Source organism: Triticum urartu, chromosome 6A (assembly GCF_056163025.1).
Source record: "Triticum urartu cultivar PI428250 chromosome 6A, HENAU_Tu73, whole genome shotgun sequence".
NCBI classification, from domain to species: domain Eukaryota; kingdom Viridiplantae; phylum Streptophyta; class Magnoliopsida; order Poales; family Poaceae; genus Triticum; species Triticum urartu.
Window position 1 is genome coordinate 23,808,142 of NC_141878.1, and position 14,516 is coordinate 23,822,657.

Below are 14,516 nucleotides of genomic sequence, written 5' to 3' on the forward strand. Positions count from 1 at the left end.
TTGTTCCATGGTTTCCCATTTTGTAGAAGCTACAGTATGTAGATTTCAGAACTTGAAACCAGAAATTCCATATGTTTGAATGATGTATGTAGATCACCAGGCTTACAGTGCTCGAGAAAAGAAAATAATTAAGTTACATACAAGAGGCGGGCGGATTGATGGAATGGATGGCTACTTAGAATGCAAGTGCTACAGACTCCAACCAAAAGTGCTCCTCCACTTATATATGCATATTTGTTGAGTTCTAGGACCTTACTTTTTATCTGAATTTTAATTGGTGATCCTGTACAACCATACTAGAGCATAATGTTGTCTCTAATGTTAAACTCTGATTAAACAGGTTCTACAAACGGTCTTTTACTGCACTTGACTGAAGAAGTAGGTGCCCAGATATATGCTGCACTTGAGGTGAGTTGTGTTCCCAGGTTAACATTGCATTGCAATGGACACTCTTCTTCGAAACACAAAATCAAATTTATATACTATGCACGCATACCTGTTTTTGTTAGGCACAACAATGCAGTAGTTGATGTATTTTGGGTTGATTATAAAAATCTAAAATATGGTTTATTTTGGTAATATCAGTTGATTACTTTGTACTGTGGGATGGTAAATTAAATTAGTATCAACATTCATTGTTTTACAGGATGTAGTCTCTTTTGAATTTATTAAAGAGACAGAACATTTAGGGGTACAAAGTTCCAAACTCAGGAGGTTCTAAGATCCATAAACTGATCCGAACGCAAATAAACAGAATCGACGAGGCTGGGCGTGAAGTTGGCCGGCTTGGACGGCCAGTGGCGCGCATTCTCGTCGGAGGCCGGGTAGCAGCGGAACTTGATGTAGTCGCGCCAGTACCGGGTCTCGCCGCGGTCATAGGAGGTGCTGCTGGCGAGCTGGAAGCGCTTGCTCATGTGGTACGAGCAGTAGGGGAGCTTCTCCTCTGCCGGCATCGCGAAGAACCCCGCCGCCGCCTCCCGGAACCCCCGCACCACGCCGTGGTTCACCACCTGGAAAAAGCCATACTCCTTGCCGGCCCTGACGATCTCGGCGGCGACCTGGTGATGGCGACTGTCAGAGACGGAGTGGTCGCCGCCGTGTAGGTCCGTGACGGGGAAGGCGACGTCTGGGCTGTGGTCGTCGGAGAGCGGGGCGGGGCGCTTGTCGGGCGGGAAGACGTACCTGTCCGGCACGGAGTGGTGCGCGCGCCAGGGCATTGGACAGCGCACTGGTTGCTGCCGATGCTGGTGTTTGTACGTGGTGACGCCGGTGCAGAGTTGTCGAGGTGTTTGCAACAAAGATGAAGACAACAGATGATCTACTGCAGCTAATGTTCCTCACACTTTGCACAGTCTTATACAGTGAGCTGGTGTAGTCTTTCTTCAGTTATGATGCAGTAGTACAAAACAGGGGAGCACAATCTGCATCCATCCAACAGGCTCTGCTATCAGAAGATTCTTTTCACTCTGGTAACAGTCTCAAGTTGAGATGAAATTCAGGAGCTCACCACCTGTAGCAGCAGTTTCAGTAGATCGTTCCTCACCCTCCGAGGTCCGAGCCTCCATCCACCTCCCGCCGTCGGCTGAGTGCTCTTCGGAGGGCAGCATCAGGCGGTTGGAGCTCACCAACGACAGCGTCCTCGCTGAGCAGCTCGACGAGAGCAGGAGGCTCGCCTCGCTGCCAATGCCGCTGACTGAATCATCGGTCATTTCGGCCACGGCTTGCAGCAGGCAGCCGGCGAACTCATTCAGCAGCTCCTGGGCAACGCGCGTGTATCCGGACGGCCACCGTGCGGTGACTCCTCCCTGACGCTCGGCGAAGCGGCATCAACAGCAATTTACTATGCGATCTTCTCAAAAAAGAAAGAGAAGAAATTTACTGTGCGAATGTCTAGCTGAGTCACCCCGCAAAAAAAAAACTAGCTGAGTCGGTTAAAAACCTAGCTACTGCTTCCTTCCGCATCGGTTCCTACGGGTAGCCCGCTTCATCCCACGAAACTCATCAATTAGCTCACAATTTGCCTAAAATTTACACTAGGAATATATTATGTAGATAACAGGGTATTACAATCCTGGAGGATCATGCCCATCATTGATCTCAACTTGATCGCAGCCAGGCAACTGTTCTCTCCTCACACCTTGCAAAGTTTGCAAGCACCTGACGAACCCTATTTTTCACTCTATATCAACCTTCACAAGATTTACCATACGTTTATGTGACGCTGCCACATGAGTGCTTTTATCTCAGTAAATCTGGAACCATGTTGTGCGGCGGCAAGACCATCTTTATTACACTCGCTTAACTCTCTTGTCTATATGTACATCTAGGAGTAGATTTTCCTGCCTCCTGCAGTGTAAGGGCATCTCCAGCCGTTGGCCCCCCAGAGGGCGTCTAAAAGCGCCGCCTGGGGGTGAGCCGGCGCAAAAAATGGCCCCGGAGCGAGTCGGTCCCCAGCCGTCGGCCCCCAGGGCCGCCCCCAGGCGCGTTTAAAAAAAAAGACCGTTCGGCGAAGTTATGATAAAAACTAGTTAAATTTCGGCCAAACATGGCAAATTTCGGTGAAATTCGCACAATTTCATTACATTAACCTAATCTAAAAAAGAAAAGGGCTGAAGTCGTCGCCGCCGTCGCCGCCATCGTCGTCGTCGGCCTTCTCCTCCTTGACGCGGGTGCCCCTGCTGGACCCCTGCCCGGCGTCACCATGGCGGACTGGCGGCGGTGCGTCGTCGTCGTCGTCGCTGTCGCATAAGACGACGACCCCGTCTTCAACGCGGCCGCGTCGGCGCTCCTCGAAGCGGCGCAGGGCGGCGCGCTGGCGCTCCTTCTCCTTCTCCCGGTGCGCCTTCTCCATCGCAATGGAGTCCTGCCGCGCCCATTCTAGGGTCGCGTCGTCGTCGTCGAACTCCGCCTCCACCGGCGCCAGCCCCAGCTCCGTCTTCACCGGCGCCAGCCCCGGCTCCATCTTCGGCTTGACGAAGCGCGGAGGAGCCGACGAGGAGGGGGCGCGCCAGCCGCCCTCGTTGATGACGATGCCGACGCTGCGACTGCGCCGGCCGGTTGGCGTCTCCTCCGCGGGCTCGGCCTTGACGCCGAGAAGCGCCGGAGAACCGGAGGAATGGGAAGATGAGCGAGAGGAGGAAGACGAGGAGGAGGCAAACCTCCTTGGCGCCCATGCGCGTCGGTGTTGCGACGGGGCGGCCCCCGTCGCAGGATAGGTCAACGGCGGGTTGTTGCCGCCGTCGAGGTGCGTCAGCACGCCCTCCAGCGTGCGGCCTGGGACGCCTCACCACAGGTGGCGCCCCACGCTGTTCTTCACGCGCCGACCGGCGCGTCGTTGGTGGAGGCCAGGCGCTGCTGCTGCTGGAAGTACGCCGCCCAAGCCGCGTGATTGCCGCCGGCGTACTGGGGAAGGGAGCGCTCGTCGTCGGTCAGGGACGCGCGCGCGACCTCGACCTCCTCGGCGAAGTACGTGGGCTTCGCCACGGCGTCGGGTAACGGGGGAACAGGCACTCCCCCGTCGCTGAGCCGCCACCCCGTCGGCCCGGCGCGCATGTCCGGCGGCGCCGGGATGTTCGCCTGGAACAGGAGCCAGGACTCCTGTTCGCGGAGCGAACGCCGGCCGAAGCCGTTCGCCGCCGCCTCGTCTTCGGGGAAGCGCTCTGCCATGGCGACGGGCTCGGCGGTGGTAGAGAGGGAGAGAGAGGGGCTGCCGGTGACGCTCGGGGGAGGAAGACGGAGACGGGGAGAGAGGGGCTGGGCGGCGGCGAGGGGCGAGTCTGGTGTGGGCACCGGCGAGAACCGCCAGCTTTTATAGCCGCTCCGCGCCGTGTGTACGCGCGCGGGGGATGGGAGGCGTCGGCGCGCCGTCCCGAGACGCGCCGCCCGTGAGGAATCAATGGCAAGGCTGACCGGCGGCAGCCTTGCCATTGATTCCCCGCGGGAACCGAGGCCGTTGGGGGAAGACGAGGCGCTGTGTCGCTGACGCGGCTGGCCCGCGGCTTTTCGCGCCAAAACAGCTCGCCCCGGCGCCCCCGGGCGCCCCCCAGCGCGCCGGGTTCGGCCTGGGTCCGCCGGCGCTGTTTTCGGCCCAGGCCGGCGAAAATCGGGCTCCTGGGGACGCGGCTGGGCCGTTTTTTTGGCGCCGGCGCGAAAAAAATCGCCTGGGGAGGCCTTCCTGGGGCGCGGCTGGAGATGCCCTAACACCCAGCTTAATTTTCTTGTACCCCCTCTGTTTTATTTACTCTGTATATTGACTTCGTGTTAAGTCCAACTTTGTAAACTTTGACCAATTTGTAGAACATCTTTAATGCCAAATCAATACTATTAGATTCATGATCGACTATATTTCCACATCATATGTATTTTTAATTACAAATGTTCATACTATTATTTTATAAACTTAGCCAAACTTTATAAAGTATGAGTTACGTCAAAGCTAATATGCATAGTAAATAAAACCGGAGGCGGTATATTTGTACATCTGGGAGTAATACAACATATATTTGGATAATGCGTTGGGGAATTAATACATCCCTCTGTCCCTGGAGAAGCCAAACCACCCTTTCAACAAGCCCTAATGCCAGTCTACTCTCCTATTTATCTATGGTGACACTGCGTGCAATTATGAAAACCCACCTTACAAAGACAGCGTTAAGCTAGTGTCACCAACCTGGTTACCAAACTTGTTTAATGAAAACCGGTCAATTATTTAGCCCTCTACACTAGCTAATCTGTTTTATGTTGGGTCTTATTTTGTGTGTGTGGCTTGTACTTTTTAAGCTTTGTGTAGATTATAGATTAGTATCATACTTGGATAACGGTCACGCAACCTGCACAAGGACATTCACCGTACTCTTTGCATACATGTGTAGGTGGCTAGCCATCCAATGTCTTGTGCAGCAACATCTTCAACTGTTTGGACGGTTTCGTACTTAGCAACACCAACCACCGCCTTGTGATTGGCCAAATATAGTAGCAACCAGTTGTGTAGAGAGTCAATTTGCTTCATATAATCAATCATGTAATGCACTTAACAACGAACGATCACAATCATACATTACATACATATATAGGTTATTATCATATAGACTATAGGAATAGTATGACAACCCCGATAAGTTCAAAGGGACAGACATGCTATGAGTCTCTCGAACCATATATATCTCATTAATATGAATATCTTGGTTAGACTTAGGCCGCTGGTTTTAACTAAGCATTAAACAAAAGCTGCACTGCATAAACAAAACCAAGCACCAAACAAATAATGATATACATTAATCCTGATGAGTAGATCCATCGTGGAAAAGGAAACTTTCCTAATCGAAAGAGAGAACTGAAGTTTAAAACTTCAAATGAAGAAGCAATGTCTGAAATAGCTTGTGGAAGCTCTACTAGCTAGTGATCTGAAATGATAAGATGTTGCACGGTATGAGACAAGTCTAGGCGATAACTAGCTCCGCATCCCCGTGTTGCTCCCTATGCGACGCCAGGGGTGAACCCTAGTGCCGCCACCAACCAACCCCGCCGAGATTCGTCCTTCCACATACCTTCGACCTGCACCGTGGCGGCGTTGGACATCATGACCAAATAGTGGTGGGTGATCTCTTCCTGGTGTTGGTCGTATTGCGTGTGGCTACGGTGGCCGGAGGTGAGGAAGTCGTGGTGGCGTGCGGTGTTCTTATCCTGTCGAGGAAGATCTCAACGCATGGGGTGGCAACTTGGTTCGCGACAGCCACAGGTGGGCCCGATCGCTCGTGCGGGCCCACTACCAACGCATCCAGTGGCGCCATGGATTAACCATGATCCAATGGGTGGTGTCGGTGCCCCATCACAGAGGCATCATAGGCGCGAGTCAGCGAGTGGAGGATGCATCACTCACGTTTAGGGTTGTAACTTGTGACAGATGTTACCATCAAGTGCAGTTCTACCCTTGGTGGGGTGGATCTTGGTACTCCTCTTGTTCCGTTGGCATAGTTTTCTACTTCAGCTGGCAACACTTGATGAGGTAGCGGCTGGCTGATGTGCAACTCTATCCACTCAATGGCCTTCGGGTCACACCATGCGGGTGGTGGTCGTTCTGGAGGTGACTCACGTTGTGTCTTGTTCAAGCATCTGAAAGGTGGATCTGGCCAACCTCATATGATGATGTCCATATCCCGGTCGTTGACCGGTGTGACCTAGCTACATGGAGGGGTTCACTAGAATTGGTCGTCCGGCTCCACCCGGCAGGCGACCCCAATGCCTCCAGCCCTTACGACAAATCGTCCCAGGTGGGTATCTATCGTGCTCCGATGATGGTAGGTGTGCGCCCCACAGTGGTGGAGATAGGAGGGTGCCAGCAGGGGCCCCGACCCCCCTAACATCCAAGATCTATTGATAATTTGCTTGTGAACAGTGTAAAATTAGTCATTACTTGCTGTTAAATGCCTCTCTTTCAATGGTTTAGCCCTCCCCAACCTGATTCACCATCACTCGGCCCCCTCGGTCGATTTTTTCTGGCTCGCCACTGGAGCTACATCGTTATGACTCGAGGTTTTGTCTATGATGGCAGATCTGACATATCAATAAATGCCCGATCTACGGATTTCATCATAATCCATGATTCTGATGGTGACTGGGACATTGCGGCAGAACTGCTTCTCTGGCAAATTGGTAGCGCTAACACACGTCTGGACTTTGTCTCTGGTGGTGCTTTGCATATTTGTTTAATTTTCTTGTACTCCCTCTGTTTCATTTACTGTGCATATGAACTTCGTATTCAGTCAAACTTTGCAAACTTGGACAAATTTATAGAACATCTATAATGCAAAATCAATACTTTTAGATTCTTCATCGAATATTTCCAAATTATATGTAGTTTTAATTACAAATGTTCATATTGTTTTTTATAAACTTGGTCAAACTTTATAAAATTTGACTTACGTCAAAGCTAATATGCATAGTAAATAAAAACAGAGGCAGCATACTGGTACATCCGGGAGTAATACAACATATTGGATAATGTGTTGGGGTATAAATACATCCCTCTGTCCCTGGAGAGGCCAAACCACCCTTTCAACAAGCCCTAATGCCAGTCTACTCTCCTATTTATCTATGGCCAGTTGGCCACACCGCGTGCAATTATGAAAACCCACTTTACAAAGACAGCGTTAAGCCAGTGCCACCAACCTGGTTACCAATCTTGTTTAATGAAAATCGGTCAATTATTTAGCCCTCTACACTAGCTCATCGGACTTTTTTGGTGTGTGTGGCTTGTACTTTTAAGCTTTGCGTAGATTAGAGATTAGTACTATCATACTTGGATCACGGTGGCGCAACCTGCACAAGGACAACCACCGTACTCTTTGCATACATGTGTAGGTGGCTAGCCATCCAATGTCTTGTGTGCAGCAACATCTTCTCAGAGTCAACTGTTTGGACGGTTTTGTACTTAGCAACACCAACCACTGCCTTGTGATGGGCCAAATATAGTAGCAAACCAGCTGTGTAGATAGTCAATGTGCGTCATATAATGAAATCATGTAGTGCACTTAACAACGAACGATCACAATCATACATCACATACATAATATAGCCATATAGGTTATCATATAGTAGAGTCACAGGAACGGTATGACAACCCTGATAAGTTCAAAGGGACAGACATGCCACGGGTCTCTCGGACCATATATATCTCATTAGTCTGAATATATCTAAGTTAGACTTAGACCCATGGTTTTAACTAAGGATTGAGCAGAAGCGGCACTGCATAAACATAACCAACCGGAAAACAAATAATGCTATACATTAATCTTGATGAGTAGATCCATCGTGGAAATGGAAACGTTCAGGACATAAAAGCTAAACCAAAGTTTAACACTTGTAATGAAGAAGCTATGCCTGAAATAGCTTATGGAAGCTCTACTAACTAGTGAGATCTGAAATGATAAGAAGTTGCACCATACGACATAAGTCTAGACGATGACTAGCCCTGAGAACCATACCCCTCGCATTGCTCCACAGCCGGGACTCTTCCTTTTGTTACCTGTATGTAGGTAAGGTCACCACCTGTCCCCGTCTAAGTATGTACGCTGTCAGTGTCAAGGTTGACATGGTTGCAGCCCAATTGTGTGTGCCGCAAAGTCAGAGCATCGACTGCGTGCAATGTACACGCCCTTTGGTTTTGAGGAAGACCGGAAACGCAATGTGTGCGTGTACGTATGCCATCGCGGCCGTTGGATCGCGGCAAAAGCTGCACGCAAAAAACTGAAACTGTGATGCATGCATGGTTTGAGCCATGCTTCCGCTGGCCGACCTGTGGTCCGAAACAACAATCAATTTGTTTGCATTAGCAGGCAAGTATCAATTCACTGCAGGCAAATTAAGCTGCAGCCTTCTCAAAATAAATAAATACTCCCTCTGTCCCATAATATAATATAAGAGCGCAAAAACGTTCTTATATTGTGGGACGGAGGGAGTAATAAGTACTAGGCTGCAGCTAAGCTATCAACAGAGCTGCACATGCGATTGCCAGATGCAGACAGAGCACATGCACGGAATCGTGCAGAGTTGCTGTTCCAGGTAACTCGAGAGGAGATCTGAAGTGAGACCGCAAGAGAACAGAAGCTTGCAAAGTCGCAGCAAGTTTGTCCAGCTGCAGGTCGGGTGATCGCCAGCAGGGAGGGAGGCAGGTCGAGACCTGGACAGTGCATATTCTGATCTGATCCTTGGTCCATCCCACGGGCCGAGGGCGCGGAGATGCGCGCGGCGGCGAGGTTAATCGCGCTAATTAATCCCTCTCTCGACTGCGTTGCGCACCCGTTGTTTAGTCCCACTTGCTGCTGCTGCCATGATTCCGTCAGATGCAATAATAGTCTAATTCTTCTGTCTATCTGTCTTACCCTTCAGCTAACCAAGAGAGACGCAGCTTGATCCCAATGTCAACTCCTGCACTCTACTATAAATACCGATGGATCCCGGATCCAAAGCACCAAACCACAGACACCACTGCAAGTAATTAAGCTTAGCTCCAAGGAGCAAAGCAAAGAAGAAGCCTAGCTAGCTCCATCAAGCTAGATCAGTAGATAATGGAGGTGGAGTCGAGCTCGCACGGCGACGCGGCGGCGAGCAAGTTCACGCTGCCCGTGGACTCGGAGCACAAGGCCAAGTCCTTCAGGCTCTTCTCCTTCGCCAACCCCCACATGCGCACCTTCCACCTCTCCTGGATCTCCTTCTTCACCTGCTTCGTCTCCACCTTCGCCGCCGCGCCGCTCGTCCCCATCATCCGCGACAACCTCAACCTCGCAAAGGCCGACATCGGCAACGCCGGGGTGGCGTCTGTGTCAGGGTCTATCTTCTCGAGGCTCGCCATGGGGGCCATATGCGACCTCCTTGGTCCGCGCTACGGCTGCGCCTTCCTCGTCATGCTATCAGCGCCAACCGTCTTTTGCATGGCTGTCATCGACGATGCGTCGGGGTACATCGCCGTCCGCTTCCTCATCGGCTTCTCCCTCGCCACCTTCGTGTCGTGCCAGTACTGGATGAGCACCATGTTCAACAGTAAAATCATCGGCACGGTGAATGGCCTCGCGGCCGGGTGGGGAAACATGGGTGGCGGCGCCACACAGCTCATCATGCCCCTCGTCTTCCATGCCATCCAAAAGTGTGGGGCCACACCCTTTGTAGCATGGCGTATTGCCTACTTCGTGCCGGGAATGATGCACATTGTGATGGGCTTATTGGTACTCACAATGGGTCAAGATCTCCCTGATGGCAACCTTGCAAGCCTCCAGAAGAAGGGAGACATGGCCAAGGACAAGTTCTCCAAGGTCCTTTGGGGAGCCGTCACCAACTACCGGACATGGATCTTTGTCCTCCTCTATGGCTACTGCATGGGTGTCGAGCTCACCACTGACAATGTCATCGCCGAGTACTACTACGACCACTTCCACCTAGACCTTCGTGCCGCCGGCACCATCGCTGCTTGCTTCGGCATGGCCAACATTGTTGCGCGTCCTATGGGCGGCTACCTCTCCGACCTTGGCGCTCGGTACTTCGGCATGCGTGCTCGCCTTTGGAACATCTGGATCCTCCAGACCGCTGGCGGAGCTTTCTGCATCTGGCTCGGTCGTGCATCAGCCCTTCCTGCCTCAGTGACTGCCATGGTCCTCTTCTCCATCTGCGCGCAGGCTGCATGTGGCGCTGTATTCGGTGTTGCGCCATTTGTTTCCAGACGTTCCCTTGGGATCATCTCTGGGCTCACTGGCGCTGGTGGCAATGTGGGCGCGGGGCTCACACAACTTCTATTCTTCACTTCGTCGCAATACTCCACCGGCAGGGGTCTCGAGTACATGGGCATCATGATCATGGCATGCACTCTGCCCGTCGCTCTCGTTCACTTCCCTCAGTGGGGCTCTATGTTCTTCCCAGCCAGCGCCGACGCTACCGAAGAGGAGTACTACGCCTCCGAGTGGTCAGAGGAGGAGAAGAGCAAGGGTCTCCATATCGCAGGACAAAAGTTCGCTGAGAACTCCCGCTCGGAACGTGGCAGGCGCAACGTCATCCTTGCCACATCCGCGACGCCACCCAACAACACGCCCCAACACGTATAAGATCCAAATTTTCTTTTATGTAATAAATGTACAGCTCGCGGAGTATATATACACACCGTATATATCTACGCCTGCAATCCCATGTAGTTCTGCCAGTATATGTTAGGAAACGTTTCTTCATCTGTACGCAAGAATTGTGCATGCATGCGGATGATGGTTTGCACTATCAAAGTGGCCTGAAATTACATGAACAATTCTGAAATTTTGTGCATTTTTGGTTCTGACTTAAAGCATGAACAGCTCTATCAAAGTGGCCGAAATTACATGAACAGTCTGGAGGTTTGCGCTTACACATGCAGAGCCAAATTTGAGGGGGGGGGGGGGGGGGCGGTAAATCACTATATTCTTCAAAACTATCTTGGCCAGGTACTCAATAACCACAAATACTGGCCAGGATCAAGAGAAACCGCAGCCTTAGCTAAATTATGCACTTCAAAAGTGGACTCCCTTTTCTCGTGCTTCACAAAAACACCACCTATTTCATCCATTGTTGCATGGACCTCCCTGATGATCATGCTACTAGGTCCCAAATAAACTGAATTCAGATGCTTCACTGTATCCGAACAGTCTGTTGCCAGATGACACACACAAATGTTGAGATCGGCCGCAAAAGAGATAGTGTTATTGCCTCAAGAGTCTCGTGATCATTCATATCAGGAGCCCCCAATTTAAACCATTTGCACCACTGCACCGCACACAGCAGCCGAAGAGCCTTTATCTCGGTGTCTTGAAACAACAAGAGCCTTTAGCGCTAACCATTGATTCCTTACATAAGATACAGCCGGTGCAATCTTTTGAGCTTTCCCCGGGATCAAATCCAAGTCAGCAAGATACCTTGTGATAAACATTAAGATTGAAACAGGCGGTTGGTCTTCCTGTTCACGGACCACCTTCCTCCCGACCCACCATATCACCCACAATGTGACTAGGTCTTACACAACCAGCTTGTCCGACAGACCCCAGGAGGTCAATCAGCCACAACAACCTTTCATCTAAAAGTGACCACACACACTTCGGCATATGGCAGTCAACCAAAGTGTGTGGTCAGCTTTTCGGAATACACTGTTTTCTCCGCGAGAATCTTATGAGAGAAAGGAGTATATCACGTGCATTACTGATCTGTACTTGATCACAGCCAGGAAACCGTTCTCTCCTCCAACCTTGAAAAGTTTGCAAGCGCGTGACCAACCATATTTTTCACTCTATCAATCTGCACAAGATTTACCATATGTTATGTGACGCAACCTCATGAGTGCTTCTATCTCAGAACATCTGGAACCATGTTGTTAAAGCACATTTTAAATCTTATTATGTGAATGGAAAACTAAATTACTCAGATGGTCATGATTGGTGGCAAGACCATCTTTTTTTTCGACAAAGGGAATATATTAATATTGTGAAGATATCAACTACACCCAGTCTCTGCACCAACAAGATGTCCAAAGGCATCCAGGATACACACATACAAAAAAGAAAAAGAACAAAAAAAAGACCCGTCAGGATGATCAATCACTAGCATCAGCAGCAATCTAACCACCACTGAAGACAACACCCGGATTACAAAAAAGGTTCTCCAAAACAACGCCTCCTAGAAGGAAACAATGCACAAGCGTTGTCGTTGCCCGATCGAAGATCTTGGGTTTTCACCCTGGAGAAAGTCCAAGTTCATCCAAAAACAATGCCTTCAACAAGGACATTGGCAAGACCATCTATACTACACTCACTTAACTTTGCTGTATGTATGTACATATAGGATTAGTTTTTCATGCTTCTTGATGTGTAATACCTCACTTAATTTCCTTGTACTCCCTCCGTTTTATTTGCTCTGCAAAGTTGACCAAAATTTATAGAAAAAAATATTGACATCTACAATGCCAAATAAATACCACTAGATTCATAATTGAATATATTTTCACATGATATATATTTTCCATTGCAAATGTTCATATTGCTTTTTATAAACTTATTATGTCAAAAGCTAATATGCAGAGTAAATAAGAACAAAGGAAGTTTATTTGTACATCTAGGAGCAATACAACAAGAGATTGGATAATGTGTCAAGAAAGAAATGCATCCCTGTCTCCCTGGAAAGGCCAAACCACCCTTTCAACAAGCCCTAATGCCAGTCTACTCTCCTATTTATCTATGGTCACACTGATTGCAATTATGCAAACCCACATTACATAGACAGCGTTAAGTTAGCGTCACCAACCTGGTTACTAAACTTGTTTAATTAATACATCTTGGCCAATTATTTAGTCCTCTACACTAGCTCATCTGTTTTATGTTGGTTTGTGTGGTGTGTGGCTTGTACTTTCTAGCTACGTGTAGAGTGGAGTTTAGTATTATACTTGGATCACGGTGATGCAACCTGCACAAGGACAACCACCGTACTCTTTGCATACATGTGTAGGTGGCTAGCTATCCAATGTCTATTGTGAATCAACCTGTGGTTGAGTTGGTTAGGTGGACAGTGGTATCCCCAACCCACCAGGGTTCAAATCCTGGTGCTAAGATGATATGTCGGCTCAGTCTCTCGGAGGTGCTCATAGGGGTAGGGTGTGCGTGTGTGCGTTCATAGGGATGAGTGTATGCGCGTGTATATGAGCGCTTGTGTCTGTACTGATGCTAAAAAAAAAAGCTATCTGATGTCTATTTTGCAGCAACATTTGCAGAGAGTCAACTGTTTGGACGGTTTTGTACTTGGCTTCACCAACCACTACCTTTTGATGGGCCAAACATAGTAGCAACCAGCTGTGTGGAGAGTCAATTTGCTTCGTATAATCAGTCATTTAGTGCACTTAACAACGAACGATCTCAATCATACATACATATAGGGTATCATCTAGAGTATATGAACGGTATGGCAACCCCGATAAGTTCAAAGGGACAGACATGCCCTCTCAGACCATATATATCTCATTAATATGAATATCTTAGTTAGACTTAGGCCGCTGGTGTTAACCAACCATTAAACAGAAGTTGCACTGCATAAATAAAACCAAGCGTCAAACAAATAATGCTAGACATTAATCCTGATGAGTAGATCAATTGTGGAAAAGGAAATGAAATAGAAATAGAAGTTTAAAACTTGAAATGAAGAAGCTATGTCTGGAAAAGCTTATGGAAGCTCTTCTAGCTACTGATATGAATTGATAAGAAGTTGCAACGTACAAGATAGGTACACAATTTTGACGGCAAAACTCACGGAGTCTTATTTGGGCACTTGTGCAGATGGATCTGGCTGGCATGATCCGATGATGGCCGGGTCCCTTGCATTGTCCCCAGTCTATGGACGGAGGAGTGCACTTTTTTTGGCATGTTTGGGTTGGTGGCTGCTCAATGGTGGTGTGCCCGCGACTTGGCCCTCTAGCTTCACGCGGCAGGCTACCCCTACGCATCCCACTCGTATGACGGATCGTCTCCGGTGAGTATCCATTGTGTCCTGGCGATGGTCGGAGTGTCTCGGTATCGGTGCAGCTGTTAGCACACTTAACCTTTGTCTACAAGGGCAAATCTAGTGTATGAGCAAATGCCCAATCCGTGAAGTAAATCTTGATCCACGATTCTGATGCGAACTGGGGCATTGCAGCAGCACTTTCTCTGGTAAGTTGGTGATGTCAACACATGGGACTTTTTCTCTCGTGGTGCTATTTGAGTACCAGATCTCAAGTTTTAGGGCGAAAACACTAGGTCTGACGTTCACTCAGTGTAAATGACAATGATGGTTTATGCTCCCTTGTTGAACACACCGTCTAGAGTTTGCTTGAATTTTCTCTTTTGGGTGAAAACTCACGATCTGACTTAAGCTGTTCGATTCCACCACGATGACGTTCATGAACCATTTCCTTGCGGAAGGCATCACCGCTGGGGAACCTCCTCGCCGCCCAGGTGCTGGTGAACCATTTATGAATCAATAGAAAAACG

The 14,516-nt window shown here is 49.3% G+C and overlaps 2 protein-coding genes across 2 annotated transcripts; one reads left to right on the forward strand and one right to left on the reverse strand.

Moving 5' to 3' along the window:
- Positions 1-650: 650 nt before the first annotated feature.
- Positions 651-1,984, reverse strand: LOC147963433 (2'-deoxymugineic-acid 2'-dioxygenase-like). The gene has a single exon (XM_087528382.1). It carries the CDS (start codon positions 1,215-1,217, stop codon positions 708-710), a length of 510 nt encoding a protein of 169 aa, XP_087384508.1. The 5' UTR covers positions 1,218-1,984; the 3' UTR covers positions 651-707.
- Positions 1,985-8,951: 6,967 nt separating this feature from the next.
- LOC125517567 (high-affinity nitrate transporter 2.1-like) lies at positions 8,952-10,800 on the forward strand. The gene has a single exon (XM_048682771.2). It carries the CDS (start codon positions 9,066-9,068, stop codon positions 10,587-10,589), a length of 1,524 nt encoding a protein of 507 aa, XP_048538728.2. The 5' UTR covers positions 8,952-9,065; the 3' UTR covers positions 10,590-10,800.
- Positions 10,801-14,516: the final 3,716 nt, after the last annotated feature.

What these genes read in the sequence shown, in the direction of transcription:
- LOC147963433 (XM_087528382.1), bottom strand. Translation starts at nt 1,217, where the DNA reads ATGCCCTGGCGCGCGCACCACTCCGTGCCGGACAGGTACGTCTTCCCG.
- LOC125517567 (XM_048682771.2), top strand. Translation starts at nt 9,066, where the DNA reads ATGGAGGTGGAGTCGAGCTCGCACGGCGACGCGGCGGCGAGCAAGTTC.